The sequence below is a fragment of the Macrotis lagotis genome, chromosome 4 (assembly GCF_037893015.1).
Source record: "Macrotis lagotis isolate mMagLag1 chromosome 4, bilby.v1.9.chrom.fasta, whole genome shotgun sequence".
NCBI lineage: Eukaryota > Metazoa > Chordata > Mammalia > Peramelemorphia > Peramelidae > Macrotis > Macrotis lagotis.
Genome location: NC_133661.1, coordinates 251,265,712 through 251,283,006, shown reverse-complemented (window position 1 = coordinate 251,283,006; position 17,295 = coordinate 251,265,712). Strand labels below are relative to the sequence as shown.

The 17,295-nt window shown below is 40.0% G+C and overlaps 1 protein-coding gene across 1 annotated transcript; it reads right to left on the bottom strand.

Moving 5' to 3' along the window:
* Positions 1-77: 77 nt before the first annotated feature.
* FAM161B (FAM161 centrosomal protein B) lies at positions 78-17,143 on the bottom strand. Its single transcript, XM_074235746.1, is given in 10 exon segments — positions 78-173; positions 175-270; positions 2,084-2,229; positions 4,228-4,327; positions 5,994-6,161; positions 7,262-7,377; positions 9,496-9,833; positions 10,614-11,161; positions 13,942-14,246; positions 17,013-17,143. Coding segments are annotated over 10 exon segments (1,920 nt in total). The 5' UTR covers positions 17,073-17,143; the 3' UTR covers positions 78-130.
* Between the last annotated feature and the right edge of the window lie 152 nt (positions 17,144-17,295).

The following is a 17,295-nucleotide window of genomic DNA, read 5'->3' as shown; positions in this document are numbered from 1 at the left end:
ATGTGTTGAAGAGGGTTAGAATAGGTGCCCCACAACCATATAATTTTAAATACCAATCCAAAGTTCTGCAAATAACATAGTGCTCCAAGAGGGCTGTAATTTTTTCAAAAGCATAATAGGAGGAAAATGATCAGGCAAGTTGTTTGGAAGTATCTGGTGATTCAAAAGGCAGGTAGGTCTTCCTCCGAGGGAGTATGTTTCATTTCTTCTAGGGATTCTTCTGAATCTTGCTGTGAACTACTACTAAATAGTTCCTTGCTTTCATAGTGGCTGCAGAATAAATGTTAATAAACATTTAGTTGGGTTTAGGATGTTTGTTATTTTGTGTTTTTGCAAAGCAATGGGATTAAGTGACTTGCCCAAGGTCACACAGCTAGGTAATTATTAGGTGTCTGAGGTTAGATTTGAACTCAAGTCCTGATTCCATGGCTGGCGCTCTATCCACTATGCCACCTAGCTACCCCCATGTTTCTCATTTTGAAAGGGATGGGTAAAGCTATTCCCAAGGGGAAAAATAGAAAAGAGATAGTTTAGTATATCGTGCAAGAATGGGGCTTGAAGACTTCTCTCCTGCCCCTTCTCTTTTATATCTAATTCAGAAATCAAACAACAAGCATTTTAAAAATGTCTCCCCAGTGCTTGACACCAGAGATGCAAACCTGCCCTCCTATTTCCACCTTCCACTCCTAAAAAATCTTTGCCCTCCAAGAGCTTATAGTCTTAACATTTGTTGATTTCAGGGTGAGCTTCAGTTGTGCAGGAATAGTGGGGAATGGGATTGAAACTATGTGAGAAGTACTATGTGGATAATTTATATTATGTAGTTCACTGTACTATACAGTAAACCGACCCAAATGAATTTCCTTTCTAAAACAAATAATCTGAATTGGAATTTTTAAAAGTTATTTCTTTCCTCTTTTCTTTCTATATCCTTTCACTAGGGATCTCTTCACCTCCCAGAATTTCCATTATTATCTTTATGCATATGAATCACATAGTCTTTCTCCTGAGATTCAGGCCTACATCATCAACTGCCTGCTGGACATTTTGAATTAGATGTCCTCTAGTCATCTAGGGCACCACCATCTTTCCAGTCATTCATGTTTGTAACCTTGATGTCATTCTCAATTCCTTACTTTCCCACCTAATCAGCTGTCAAATAGTCACTTCTTTCTCCACTTAGACTACTTATAATTGCTTTCTAATTGTCTCCTTGTCTCAAATCCTTTTTCACTTTTATTCATTCTTTGTACAACTGTTAAAGTAATTTTCCTAAGTTGACCAAGTCACACACACACACAAACACCCCTTACCTCCCTTTTATCTCTAGGATCTCTTTTGCTTTCATAACTCTTCACAACCTGAAACCTTCCTATCTTTCCATTTATACACATTACTCTCCTCTACATGCCATGGACCTAGTTGCTGTTTCTTATACACAACCCTATCTTTACTCTCTGGGTCTTCTTGCTGGAATGCTTTCCCTCTTCATTTTCATTTCTTAAAATCCCTGGTTTCCTTCAATACTCGGCTCAAATTCTACCTTTTATATATCTTTCCTGGTATGCCTGGCTCCTTCTACCTTCATTTGTAAGATGCCTTCCATTTCCTTGGTATACCTCCTATATTTATATACAGGTTTTTCAGCTCTTTTAGAATGCAAATTTCTTGAGAGTAAAGCCTATCTTTGCTTTTTCTTAGTATCTCCAAGACTTGGCATGGAGCTTAGCTCACAAACAACTACTTAATAATTGCTTTTGACTGGCTGATCTTGGAATAAGATGTAGTCAGTTGGTTAATGTGTGACTCAATGGAATAAGATGTAGTCAGTTGGTTAATGTGTGACTCAAATTTCAACTGGTCTAAACCTTACCTAAAGAGTGAAACTGAACTCACAGATGAACTTTAAAAAAAACCCTATCAGATATATTAAAATCCTTGGAAGTGATGCTCTATAAATGCAGGTTATTAATTTCAAAATGTGTCTAAAGAAAAATCAAGTAGAAGTTGACTATCCTAATAGATCAACCTCCTGGGCCAAAAAGTGACAATTAAATCTAAAGAAAGATTAGAAAACAAGTACCTGAGAGAATCAGTTCCTTCTTTGTCTTCTTCACTCCATTCCAAGTCAATGGCATCTTGTCCTTTGTTCCTTACAAAGTCCTCATCCAAACCAACCTTCTGTAATATGTCTCGGTATCTGCGCTCTGCCTCTTTCCTGGCACAGACCTGTATAGTGAAATATTAGATATTTGTAACTTGTGTCCCCCTCCTCCCTCTCAATCTTGTGTTCTGTAAACTAACAACCCTGAGTTATCAACATGGATCTTTTGTGGGCAAAATCTGAACCTTGAAGAAATGGAGTTTGATGAGGTTTGATAGTGAATTGGCTTGAAGAATAAAATTTAACTTGAAGTTAAGAAATTTAAAACTATTTTCAATAAATTTTAGCACAGCAGGTGGGGGCAGGGGGCATGATAATCTATTTTCTCCAGGTTTCAATTAGGCACTTAGATACTCACTGGGGCACATGGGGCTGAGTGCCCAGAAATCCCAAACAAGTCACTGGGAAAACCCAGCTTGTATCTCAATTCCTTGGGCAAAAATGGGATCTTAACTCTGGGAGTATGGATGGGATAAGATGACCTGTGTCATTCCTAGATTTCCCATGAAAGTCTGGCTGAACTCTTTATTTTCCCAAAATTACTTGGAGCAAATTAAGACTAGTAGAGTGGGTCTTAGAAGATCCTATCTTTGTACATGTACAACTTTATCAGATTATTTGCTGCCATAGAAGGAAGGGAGGGTGGTAGAAAAGTATGGAACTCATAAACTTGGAAATGGATTAATGTTGAAAATTACCTTTGTATGAAATTAGAGAAGCAACATTAAATTAAAAAAACAAAAAACCAATTCTACCTTGTCTAACCACAGACCACCATAAATTGTTATTGCATTATCTGCAAAGGATGTGGGCAAGTTACCATATTTCTCCATTTATAAGATGCATCTTTTTAAAAAAAAATTTGGGGTCTAAAAACTGGGAGCATCTTATACAGGGGTTATAGATGCTTTAACTTGCATTTCCTGCTTTTTTTTTTTTTGCACTTGTCTTTACTCTCATTGTTTCGCATTTGTTACTGATATATTAGGTTACATTTTACCATGTTCTACCCAGAAATAGCTCAGGAAAGATTTTCATATAGTGCTGAATTCAAGTTCCACGTGATCCAGTTTGCAAAAATGAATGGAAATCGTGTTGCTGAATGTCAATCTGGTTCTCCTCCACCTGAATCCAGAAGGAAACCCTCTTGAAAACACTCTGGCAGAAGAAGGCCAGGAGAGGCAAGTCAGTCAAATGGCCTGAGTTAGAGAGGGAAGTGAAGAGATAGATGGAAGAGCAAAAGGCGATTGGAATTACTGTGTCCACAAAGATGATTCAGCAGGAGGCAAGAAAGTTAGATTTCAAAGGAGGACACAATTGGTGCTTCAGGTTCATGAAATGGAATGGACTAAACATCCACCAGATACCTGAAAGCTATGAGCAGAAGGTCCTTGAATTTCATGATGAATAAAACTTGAGTTCAATATCTTTATGTAATACATTTTTTTTCAAATTTCGGATCCTGGGGGCAGCTAGGTGGTGCAGTAGATAAAGCATCGGCCCTGGAGTCAGGAGGACCTGAGTTCAAATCTAGACTCAGACACTTACTAATTACCTAGCTGTGTGATCCTGGGCAAGTCACTTAATCCCACTGCCTTAAACAAATAAAAAAAAAATTAAAAAAAATTCAGACCCCAAAATTAAGGTGTATCTTATATGCATGAGGAAATACAGTAGTTCTGGCCTCTGACCTAACTGATCCTTTAAAAATTCCTAATCCTAGAATAATCTCAGAGCTAAGTGGGGAGGAGATGCCCATTGTGGAATGGAGTGAAATAAATGTAAACACTAGATTGAAATAAAAACACCAATAGAGAAGACATCTATTACATCTATTCTTCTGTGAGGGAAGTATGCTTGTACAAGTTATGGAGATACTTTTTAAATACTACTTCTTAAATGACAATGGGAATAAAAGAAGGCCTCCAATTCACATCTTTCCCCTGAGGTTTGAGCTAATTAACTGGTGATTCCTTAATATTAGAGAATCACTTTGAAACATTCCATCTTAAAAAAAAAAATAAACAAATGGCAATCTTTATCTTGTCGAACAGAAACTCTACCTGTGTCACTTGTTCAAAGAGATAGGGTCTATTTTGGACTCTCCTCTTCATTTCCTCCAGTTCTTTCTTATACTCTTTTGTTCTTTTTTGGTCATTGAGCCTGAAATTAACAAGATTTCTATAAAACATGCCATTTTTCTTTCAAACTAGAATATGCTTAATTCCAATTGCATAGAATGATCTATAAGATTCTGTCTACCTTTAGCAAAATAATTCATTTTTTGCTACTGCTAGATTGTTATATAAAATATGCAGTCATCTTGTTAATTCTACCTGACTTTTTCTTTCTTTTTCAGAACAAAGCATATTATTTTCACTATCGTGTTTTTTCCTTTTGGTCTGTTTCTTTTTTTACAACATGACCAATTTGGAAATATGTTATACATGATTACACATATATAACCTAAATTAAATTGATTCCCATTTGTTGGGGGGGAGGAAAGGAGAGAGAAAATTTTTAACTCAAAATTTTTTTAAATGAATTTAAAAATCATCTTTACATGTAATTAAAAATATAATAAAATATTATTTAAGAAAGAAAAAAGAAATTAGTTTAAAAAAATTTCCTGATTTACTTATTTCATCAGTGTCCCCACAGACAATTTAAATAACAATGTAAAATCATCTCTTTCACAGTAGAGTACTAATGCTGATATGAAAGTCATCATTCAAAATTTGAAGACAAACCTTTTCCAAATTATTTCAGTGCTAATGGACCACACTCTATAAGAACAAGTCAATTGATCATAGTCATGATCAAGGAGCCTATTTTCACAGTTAAGATGTGATGATGCATATGTAACAGTTGCAATGAAAGGTCCTTTGGAAGTTCCTAATGTATTTTTTATTTATGCTGTTAACATTAAATTGTTACCAAGATGTTTTATGTTTTTTATTTCAGTAAGCTAAAGTTCAAGGGGAAGATGAGGAAAAACTAATCTCCAAATGATTAAGAATAAACACTTTACAGGGGCAGCTCATTGGCACAGTGTGGATAGAGTGCCAGCCCTGGAGTCAGGAGAACTTGAGTTCAAATGCGGCCTTAGACACATAATAATTACCTACCTGCATGACCTTGAGCAAGTCACTTAATCCCCCCATTACCTTGTTAAAACTAAAAAAAAAAACAACTTCACTATTTGAAGAATGTTAAATACAGCTGGAGCATATCTCCATCACCTGCAATTATTTCTGGTGATAAGGATACCTAATAATGTGGGATCAATAAGGTTAGGGACTTTAAGAAGACATCAATTTACATCTTCATATGGTTCGTGTCTTCCTTTTTGCCACTAAATTAGGTCTGGAAAAATTTTTTGGCTTTGAATGGGGAACATATTAGTGGATTTATCACTGGATAAATAAATAAATAAAATCCAAGTTCATTTCTCATTTTATTCCAGTACTTGAACTGTTCAGGAATTCTATACTCTCCTACCTCAAGGTGATGCTTTGTTAGTTGCAGGTATTACCCTGGAGTCAAATAGTCCACATCTGCCTCAAGTACTACTTTCATTGTTGAATATTCTTGCTTATCTCTCCTAAGCCCAACATTATGGATGTTTTATAAGTGACATCAAGCTGAACCTTCTTGGGATGTTCCAGAACTTTAAAGATTGGTTAAAATTTACCTGGCTTTTTTCAAGACTTTTTGATGCATCTTTCTCAGAACTGGTAGTCAGTCAGTCTGGGACAGGCACTGTGCCAAGTGCTGTGAAGATTAGTATTTCCAAGACACACTTGTGCATTTTGGAGAGGATACTAACCAATTTTCTTTCAGTTTCGCTTTGTATGTCTCCTTTAAGCTTTTATGAGGATCCATGGCTTTTGCTCGTGAGGTCACAGATTTATACATAGCTTGACATTTCTTTCTATGTTGCTCCAACCAAAGAGCACTCTCATTCTCTTTATCTCTCTTTTCTTCAAGGGAGCATCTAAGAGAACAAGGAAGAAAATGAGACAAAGACTGACAACTTAAATAAATGTTATGCATATTTTATCAATATACACCTATATAAATATACACATACCATGTCCTAGAATTCTCAGGACTTCATAAATTCTTAAATTTTAGGCTTTAATGCAACCTTCCTCTATAAAATATACTAACTATAAACCCTGGCATTTGCAGAGTGAGTAACAAGATCCTTCAAGACCAAATATGCTAACTGAATATCCACTAGCTGTCTCAGACACTTAGCAGATAAATGCCTAAGAAGTACTTACCTTCATAGCATTCAATCAATTAATCAATAAACATTTATTAATCAGTAAACTTTTACTCTATGCCAGGCACTGTACTTGCCCTCAAGAAGTTAACAATCTAATAGGAAAGACAACATGAAACTAAATATGTACAAGGCAAGCTATATACAGAATAAATAGGAAATAATTAACAGAGCTCTGGTAGGCACTTGAATCAAGAGGGGCTGGAACAGAATTCCTGTAAAAGATGAGACTACATGAAGCCAGGGAAGTCAGCAGGCTGAGCTGAGGAGGGAAAGCATTTCAGGGAAGAGGACAGTCAGAGATTTTCAGCCTGGAGCTGAAAGATGGGTTTATATTCAAGGGAACATTTAGGGCTCATTGAAATCAGTAATCAATTTCTCAAATACATTCAAACTACATTTCTTTCATATCAGTGAAGAAAAGATATGAGGATCTGGGGTTGCCAGACAGCCAGGTTTAGTTTTTTTTTTTTTTTTGCAAGGCAAACAGGGTTAAGTGGCTTGCCCAAGGCCACACAGCTAGGTAATTATTAAGTGTCTGAGACCGGATTTGAACCCAGGTACTCCTGACTCCAGGGTCAGTGCTTTATCCACTATGCCACCTAGCTGCCCCAACAGCCAGGTTTAGAATGTACAATGTCTATTCCTGCCTTGACTCAGAAAATTAAGTAGAGCAAAATTCTATGCATTGTATCTGACTTTCTGTGGTTGAGCACTCTAGCAGTTTGGAGGGTTTGGACCTTTAGGATGCCCAGTTTGGAATATTACACTGCCTTTCACAAATGTCAAAGGGTTTCATGACTTACCTGACAGCAGATTCCCTTTTCCTGGTGGCATCTGTGATGTGTACAGGAAGGGTGTTAGGAGAGAGGGAAGCAAGACCACTCAGAGAATGACTCCTTTGTAATGGAGTCCTGTGTACCTGTGGAGGGTTCCAGAAAAGATTCAACAAATGTGATTGGGACATGGTACAAGCTTTGTCTCCATCTATTCCAATGTCCATTCAACTAAAGGAGTGAGAAGATTCCCAGTGGGTGTCTTCAGTCTCCCTAGAGCTGCCCTGACCATGACCCTAAACCCCAGGCTAAATGCCAAAAGGACCATGGCCCCGGAGAGCAGGACCATGCTGGGAACAGCAAGACCCCACTTTCTGTTTAATTTCTAGTTTCCTGTAAAGAGACAGTGGAGTGAAACTGCTAACTTTGACAGCATCCTCTCAGTCCTGATCCTTCTTTCTCTTGCTTCCTGCATGCAACACTGCTGCCCTACCAATCCTCCTGGGGACTTCTCTCCTCTGTAGTATCCCTGACATGACTGGATCCTGGCTTCCTTTCTGAACCCTTTTCTTCTTTCAAAGATTTTTCATCCACTTCCAATCTGCTAAATATGAGTATCTCTCAAGCCTCTCTTCTTGGCTCTTTTCTCTTTCTAAATTCACTCAGAGAGTCATTCATACCCACACCTGTAGGTACAATTATTCCCATTACCCAGATGTCTTCTAAATCTTTATCTCTTAGACATGGTCTCTCCCCTGAACTCCAGTGCTGTATCTTGTATCTCTAAGTTGATATCCTTTTGGGATCTTAGACTCAATATATCCCAAACAGCATCTTCCTCCCTAAACCCACCTATATTTCCATTTTTTGATTTCTTCTATTTCTACTGCAGAAAACTAAGCTTTTTTTTTTTTTTTTTTTTTTTTGCCATGTCTGAGTGGATATTCAAGACTTTGGCCTTATTATCTTTCTTAATTTTGAAATCTCAAGTCTTCCTTGACTCTTTCTTCTCCCTCACCCTCCATATCTATTCACTTGCTGAGTCTAATTGATTCTAACTCTCATAACATCTCTTAAATTGAGTTCATATCCACATTATCTTTTATAGGACTATTGTCAAAATTCCTAACTAGCCTCCCTACTTCTAGGCTCTTTACTCTCTAAATGCCCTTTGTACAGCTGTCAAAATAAGCTTCTTAAAATACATGTCTGACTTCAAGCAAAGGCACAGTGGCTGCCCTAGGGTTAGGTCTGCAAGACAGCACTTACAGCTAGAAAGACAGGGACCTTACGTAAAGTCTAGAGATGCCCTAACCAGGGCCTTAAACCCTAGGCTAAATGCCAGAAGATTAGGCCCAGGTCTCATCACAAAAGGATATTTTTCTATTATTTTCTATCTTGGGATGAAACTCTAAAGCGGTGTCACATGAGTTTAGTAGGGACTCTGGGGCTCAGACCTTTGACTTTTACCTCCCTGATGCCCCTTTCTGCCTCCCTCCAGCTCCCAGAAGCAGAAAAACTTTATTAAACCTACCCCTGCTTATCCCAGGATCGAGGAATTAGAGGCAACCAACTGGTACCTATAGCCAGACTTGCAAATCCTGCTCCTCTATTTCTTATTCTTTTTTGGTTTTTTTTTTTTTTGGTAAGGCAATGGGGTTAAGTGACTTGCCCAAGGTCACACAGCTAGGCAATTATTAAGCGTCTGAGGCCAGATTTGAACTCAGGTCCTCCTGACTCCAGGGCCGGTGCTCTATCCACTGCACCACCTTAATGCCATCTGCTGCTCCTCTATTTCTAATGAATCAGAATCAGCATTCCTCAGATCAAAAGCCCTCTTCCTGTATTATCTCCACCACTCTCTTCTATCATCTAGTGCTCTTCTATCATTCTCTAATCTCTATTAAGGCCCCTAGAACTCTGCTTAATGTTAAATTTCCCTTCCTTCTTCATTTCTTCTTGCCACACTTATCCTGTCTTCTGGCACTTATAAAAATCTGGCTATCTCTAGAGGACACTAAATTTCCAGCTGTTTCCAATACAGGTTAGCTCTGCTCTTCTCTCCTGTCTCCTAAATAATAGGCCAGGAGGAAGAGTTGGCATACTTGTCTCCTGCTAACATTTCCAGACTTTGACTTTGTCAAGTAACTAAACAACCTTTCTTTGAGATGCATGTTGTCCTTTTATGTCACTCAGTCTAGATCATTGTTGCCATGATACATCAGCTCCCACAACACTACTTCCCAAAGTGCTTATAACTTTACCTTTGCTCCTGTTACCTCCTTGCTGGGCCTCTCCTGGTGGTGGAGATTGGCAGTTCTCAGCTGGAAAGGTTTGTTTCGTGTTGCTTCTCGAGTCTCCCTTTTTTGGGAGGCTTCTTTTTGGAAAGCCCTGTAAAGACCATTAAAGTCAGGGACTCTGGGATTAACCCTTGGTTGGAAATCAAAGTCTCTCTGCAGGAAACTGAGTTTTTCTTGTCGTGTCCGAGTGGATGTTCGAGACTTTGGATCAGTGTATCTATCAGAAGTGATGGGGGATGAGGCTGTCTGCAGGAGGTCTGCAGCCCTTCTCTGGATGCGGAGCTTTCTGCATACTTCAGCTTCTGGGGTGGGATTGGAACAAATAAAAAGGCTTGTGAGGGAAGAGGCAAGACAAGAGCCCCCTTGCTCAAGCTATAAATTAGAACATTAAAAGTTTACACCATAGTGATAATGTGATTAATAATCCCCTAGGTCTTCCTGACCCTAAACCAAATTAGTTACCCTGCTCCAATGAGGTGAGTATTCACCAAATAGAAAAGATATATAGTTCCTTGAATTTATTCATAGTTATCTTCTTTCTAAAATGCTCAAAGTATTTTATATGTAACTTCCATTGACTGTCATACTCTTGTGATATAATGTCAGATGCCTTTCCCCATATGAGCTAGGAGTAGAATCAGGGCTTAATCCCACATCTCTGGATTACTAACATAGTTCTTTATATATCAAATATTCTGGTTCACAGGAACTTCAGCTATAGACTTGTGAGAAAAGTATCAGCTAAGTGAGCATAACAATTACCATAAAACCTGCTCCTGGTGTAGATTCTTCTTTGCTTCTCCTAGTACCTTTTAGCACGGAATCTCTATCATTATCCTGATTAGGTAAAATAATCAAATTTACTGTCTAGGAGGTATTCTGCTTATCTTAAAGTGGGGCTGCATGCTCAGAGGCCTGTGCTCCTCTCACAACTGAAATCCATTATAATCACTTATCTGAGTTCAGATCCTCTGAACCCTGATAGTAATCTAAGGTGCTTTTCCTAAAACCCCATATTCAGGAGAAGAGCAAGAAGTAGGGACAGGAGGAGAGACATCCCCTTGGAGGGCTTTCTGGTTTACCTCTGAGCTTGTCCCCGAGGGCTGGCTCTAAGACTGACTTAGGGATCTTCCTGGTGACTCTGGGCTTTGAAGACTTCCCTAGAGTCACTGCTGCTGAGCCCTTCTGTCGAATGACTTCCTTCTTTTGCTCTTCCTTCTCCATGAAGCTGAAGGGTTTCAGGGAAGAGAGGAGCACTTCTTTCCTCCTCTGTATTCCTGCTTGTCTGCGGGCCTCCTTCTGTTCCATGAGCTCCTGATAAAGGGGCAGATGGACATGGGCTGGCACCGGCTGAGCCTGAAACTTCTTCTGGCACTCGGCCTCCTCCTGCGCCTGCCTCTCTGCCCTCTGTCTTCTGAGTTCAAAGGAGGCGCAAGAGGGCAGACAACGGGCCTTCTTGTGTGCCTCCCGCAGGGTCATGTGAAAGGGCTCTGGAGTTGTGATGAAGGGGCCCTGAGTCAGGCTACCCTTGGCTGCTGGGCAGTGGCCAGAGGCTGAGGAACTCACTTGACTATCCAGGTATTCTTTTGTAAGGTCATTCAAGGAGTTGGACTGCTTCGAGTTGTCAGACCTGAGGGGAGAAGGCAAGGGTTACCTCTTCTGGTTTTTGTGTTTTGGAATAGAGAGGAGTAGCAACCTGCCCTGGGGGGCAGCCAAGGAGATGAGGGAGCAGCTTCCTGCCCTGGGTGGGTAGCTGAGGACCCAGGGGGAATCAGTTTCTTGCCCCGGGTGGGCAGCCAAAGACCCGGGGGGGGGGGGGAGCAGCTTCCTGGCCTGAAAGGCAGTCAAGGACAGGGGTGGGGGGGGAGCAGCTTCCTGGCCTGGGTGGGCAGCCTAGGACCCAGAGGGGAAGGCCCCAGACAATCTAGTGCCACATGCTAGTCAGTGATAAGGGGGTGCTTCTCTACTAGTCAGGGTGCCTCTTCCCATAACTGCTGCTCCCTTCCCTTGGATTATATTAGCCATCCTCACCAACAACAAACCATTTCTCACCCACTCTGCTTTCTTCTTTTAATTCTGTGTATTCTTTTTTTAGGACTTTTTTTTTTGCAAGGCAAATGGGGTTAAGTGGCTTGCCCAAGGCCACACAGCTAGGTAATTATTAAGTGTCTGAGACCAGAGTTGAACCCAGGTACTCCTGACTCCAGGGCCGGTGCTTTATCCACCTAGCTGCCCCGATCTGTAGGATTTTAAATAGTTTAATGGTAGAATTTCAGACACCTAGCCACCCCTCTTCTTTTAATTCTTAGGTCCGATGGTTATGTTTGGGGAGAGGTATTCTTTTCTCCTTTTGAGACGTATAAACTGTTAGACTGTATTCATAAGCCAATGCCTCCTTTTCAAGTGGGCTCCTAGGTCTGCCTTCTCTGCATTCCCTACTGACAGCATCCTTTGGGCTAGATTCCATCATGCCCCTCTCTCCCTGGTACCTTTCCTCTCCTTGCTTGTCCTTCCTTCTGTGAGTGCCCTCCTTCATTAGATTGTCATAATCTTGAGGGCAGGAATCATCTTTCTTTTTCATTTTTGTATTTCCAGCGCGAATAGACATCACTTAATAAAAGTTTACTAACTGAGTTATATTTTGTCTTGGAGACCATAAGAAATCCCCAGAATTGGTTAAGTCAGTGAGCTGCTTTGTCAGATTGGCACTTAAGGAAAACAATGTTGGCAGCAGAGTATACAAAGGACTGGAGAGAGAACAAATGAGACAGGGAGGCCAGTAAGGAGGCAGTTGCAATAATCTAGGAAAGAAGTGTTGATGGTCTGAATTGAGGTGGCAGCTGTGTGATGGCAGAGAAAGAGCTGGGCATGAAAATTTTGGGAAGTAGAAAGAACAAAGCCCAGCCACCTATTATCTACATGTAACAGTAAGACTAAGGAATCCAGGAAAATGCTGAGGTTACATACCTGAGACACTGGAAGGATGGAAGCACAGAAATAGGGAAGTTTGGGAAAGTTAACAAGTTCAGTTTTAGAGATGATGAGCTTAAGACTCCAGAACATCAGATAACTTGTGGATTGAAGCTTGGGAGAGAGATAGTCAGTGACCTGAGAGGCATTCACATCAGGATGACAGCTCAGGAGAGTTGATGCAGGTACCAGAGAGAGACTGTATTACAGAGAGAAATGCCCACGAAAAAACTGTGGGAAATGCTCACTGCTAAGGGATATGATGAGAATCATGTGCCAACAAAGGAGACTAGGAAACAAACCAGAGAGACAAGTCATGAAAAGGCAGAGAGGAAGGACTACCCAGGAAGATAGGGCAGTCAACAAGGTCAAATGCAGCAGACAGGCAGAGATGGATGAGGAAGAATCATCAGAACTAGCAATTAAGAAGTCATTGGTGGGCGGCTAGGTGGCGCAGTGGATAAAGCACCGGCCCTGGAGTCAGGAGTACCTGGGTTCAAATCCGGTCTCAGACACTTAATAATTACCTAGCTGTGTGGCCCTGGGCAAGCCACTTAACCCCATTTGCCTTGCAAAAACCTAAAAAATAAAAAATAAAAAAAAAATCATTGTTAACTGGGGAGAAAATATTTCCAATTGAGTGATATAGGCCAGAAAGCCAGACTGCATAGGGTGACGATGAAAGCAGAAGGAGAGACAATGAGTGTGAAGAACTTTCAAGTCTGACTGAGAAAGGAGGGAGAGATAGAGGATGAGGGCACTGGAGAGTCAGCTTGGCCAAGATTTGGTAAGGACCGAAGCAATCTGGGCATGTCTGGAAGCAGTGGGGAGGGAACAGGTGAAGATTAGAGAGGGAGAATAATTGAGAATCTAATCTATGGAAGATGCCAGGAGAGGAGTGGGGAGGGAACAGGTGAAGATTAGAGAGGGAGAATAATTGAGAATCTAATCTATGGAAGATGCCAGGAGAGGATGGAATCAAGTGCACAATAAGAGGAGCTAGTCTGGGCAGGAAAAGAGGGAGAGTGGGAAGTGATGTGAAGGGACTTGGAGATGAAGAGATAGAGAAAAGGAAGCTCACATCACAATGGCAAAGATACTGGAGTGGTTTGCCATTTCCTTCCCCAGTTCATCTTACAGATGAGGAAACTGAGGCAGAATTAAGTGTCTGAAGCTGGATTTGAACTCAGACCTTTCTGGCACCAGGCCCAGCACTCTACCCATTGCACTACTCTGCAGCCTATAAGGAGGAGATGGGAGAGATTTTAGTAGAGAACTGGCAAATTTCTATTTAACAAATTTCTGGGAGCTCAAAAGCATAGGTCAACAACAAATAGATGCATAGAACCATCAGATGGGACTGTGATGAAGAGCTGGCAGTGAGCAAGGACAAACAACAGGCTCTCAGCAGGGGAGCCTTTAGGTTCTGACTTCACTTACGTAAAAGACTGAGGAAATCTGGCCTGCGGTCTCCATCTATCTTGGAAAAAACACTCCAGTTCTTTGTCTTCTATAGAGGACTCATCATCCAGCTTCTCCTGGTATGATGAGTTTCGTCTCAAGTTTCTGTTTTTTTCCTTCTGCAAAATCTCATAAAAGTATTCATCTGAGTCGGATGTAGTCAAGTCTGTCTCAGTCTCTTCGTGGAGGAAGTCCTCCAGTTTTCCTGCCCTGTGCAAGACAATTCCATTCTCAGGTAGTTCTTCCTCTGCTTCTGTGTCTGAGGATGCTGCAGGGTGGAACACCTAAGGGGAAACAAAGATGGCTAATTAGCAAAAACCCTAATCTTAATTCAGACCTAGAATGCTTTCCAGAGATACTTTAGTGTCCAGATGTCTGGCCCACCTTGTTGTTGCTTGTATGCCTATATCTTTAAGTCTCTGTTAATGTTGCCATTTAGCCTTTAATCCTTGTCTTTAAGTAGTGTCATAGGCAATGAGAAATCTTAGTTCAACATTTTAAGACTGAAATTAAACTTTGGATAAACCTTTAACATCCCATGTCCTTCACCTATTTTCACTTGGCCTCTCATAATAGCTGACATTCATATACCACTTTAAGATTTACAAAAGGCTTTACATGCTTTATTTGATTTGATCTCAATTACCCCAGGACGAAAGTACTTCTATGATTATTATCTCCATTTTACGAATGAGAAAACTGGGCCATGGGCCATATAGCTATTAACTATCAGAAGTAAAATTCTAACTTGGTCTCTCATGACTCTATGACTCTATGCCCTTTTTCAGAATTGAAATGAACCTTAGAAATAATTTGATAACAAGAGTAATGTACATTTATATGATACTTTTAGGTTTACAAAGTAATCACCTCATAACAATCCTGTAAGACAGGTAGTCAAAGCTTTATTCCTATTTTATAAACAGAGGAACTAAGGCTTTGAGAGGTTAAAAGACTTGGTCATTGTTTCACAGTGCCATACCAGGTTTCTTATTTTACCCAAAGAATCACAGACACTAGGAGTTGGAGAGAACCTCGAAAATGATCTTGTCCTATCTCTAGTGGAACAGGAATTCCCTTGGACAACCTTCTCTCCTTGAAGACTTCCCATGGTCTCCCATGGCCACTGAACTTTTGGACAGTTTTAATTATTAAAATTTTTCTTTATGCTAAGCCTAAATTTGCCTCTGAAATGGCTGCTTCATGTCTGAGATCTGCTCTCAGGAGCCAAGCTGAACACATCTAATTCATCTTCTCTGTAAATGTCCTACAAGTCCCTGATTTGTCAAGACCCCAAAAAGGCTAAGTAGTAACAGGGTTAGGACTACTCTGGTATCTGGTTCATTATGTTTTTTTCCATCATACCAGGTTTCCTTTTTATTAGGGCCAGGCTCTTGGCAATGACTTTGGGTTGTACATGCCTCCTGTTCTTATGCCAACTATTTAATAATAGCTATTAAATCGCTAGCATTTACATAGTATTTTAAGTTTGCAAAGTGATTTACAAATATTATTTCATTTTATTCTTGCAATAATTCTGGAACCAACTAATTAACTAACCCTAACTCCATTTTATAGATGAGAAAACTGAGATAGATTACATGATTTGCCCAGGGTAACACAGTGATTATGTATTTGAGGTTGGATTTGAATTCAGATCCTCTTGACTTAAAGTTGTATGTTTTATTCATTGTGCCATCCAACCAACCTCTATTTCACCCCCCAAATTTCAAGTTTCCTCATATCTAGGAAATATGAAATGATCAGATTTTTGATCACTGTTTATATCTGGAAGGGACTTTTGAGATCACCATTGTTGAAAGTGGATTTTGTGGAGAACCTGACTCTATTTTGTGCTATGTATTTACTATTATTATATTGTTTTCTTTTCCTATGTGATTTTGAATGTACTCAATGTCTCCTTCAATACCTACATTTCCCTAATCATCCTTACAGTTAGAAAATAAGACTCATAAGACTTTGAATAGTTCCTAGACACTTGGCCTTTTCTCTTTATCCTACTAAATAATGCACATGGTAGAACCTCAATAAAAAGGAATTAACTGACTGATAAAAAGATACTGTTTTCTTTGGTCTAATGTAAAGAACTCTGATGCTCAAAACTTTTGTAACAGTTTCAGCATCCTTTCTTTTTTTTTTTTTTTAAAGTTTTTGCAAGGCAAATGAGGTTAAGTGGCTTGCCCAAGGCCACACAGCTAGGTTAATTATTAAGTGTCTGAGACCGGATTTGAAGCCAGGTACTCCTGACTCCAAGGCCGGTGTTTTATCCACTACGACACCTAGTCACCCCCATCCTTTCTGGAGAGGGGGGCGAGGCCTGACAGGACGGGGGGCGGCGTGTAACTGGATCCTGCCCGGTCAGAGCCGCCTGTTGGTCCTAGAATAGAATCATCTAACCCACCGCAGGGGCTTAGATTTTTTTATTTAAAATTTTTTTTGATTTATTCAAAATTTATTTAGTAATAATAGTATTAATTATTTATTTAAAATTAAAATATTGATTATTGTTTATTATTTATTTACAAATTTTTCAAATATAGTAAATATAGTACATAGTAGTAAATATAGTATAGCACAAAAATATTGCGCTATTATTATTATTACTATATTTTACTATATAACAAAAATATTTTTTTTAGTGGGAAGGGGGAAGGAGATGGCGAAATAGACTTTTAAATTTGAAAAATTTGTAAATAAATAATAAACAATAATCAGTATTTTAATTTTAAATAAATAATTGATAATAATATTATTAAATAAATAAATTTTGAATAAATTAAATAAAATTTTAAAATAAAAAAATCTAAGCCCCTGCGGTGGGTTAGATGATTCTATTCTAGGACCTACAGGCGGCTCTGACCCGGCAGGATCCAGTTACACGCCGCCCCCGTCCTATCAGGCCTCGCCCCATCTGCAGACGCCCCGCCCACCGGTCTCCATGGCAACGATGAAGAGGGTCTCACGCCCCACAAGGTTCCAGTTCCAGGAACCAGTGCGGGTTCCTTCCTTCATCCGCTCTTGTCCCTCACCTGATTGCCTCGCTCTCCGCATTCGTGGCCCGCAGCAGACCTTCCCACGGTCATCTTCATCTTCTCAACCAGACTGCATCGACTACAGGGACCCAAGCGCCGCTCGCCCTGATTGGACCCACCCTCTCTGCTTGATACTGAACATCCATTGGTCGAATCCCTCAGAACCAATTCCCTTCTCCGTCTGACTTGTCACTCTCGTATTATCCAATGAGCAGAACCTGAACTGCCTTCTGATTGGTTAATAACAAGTTACTGACATTCTTCTCTTCTCTCGTCTGTC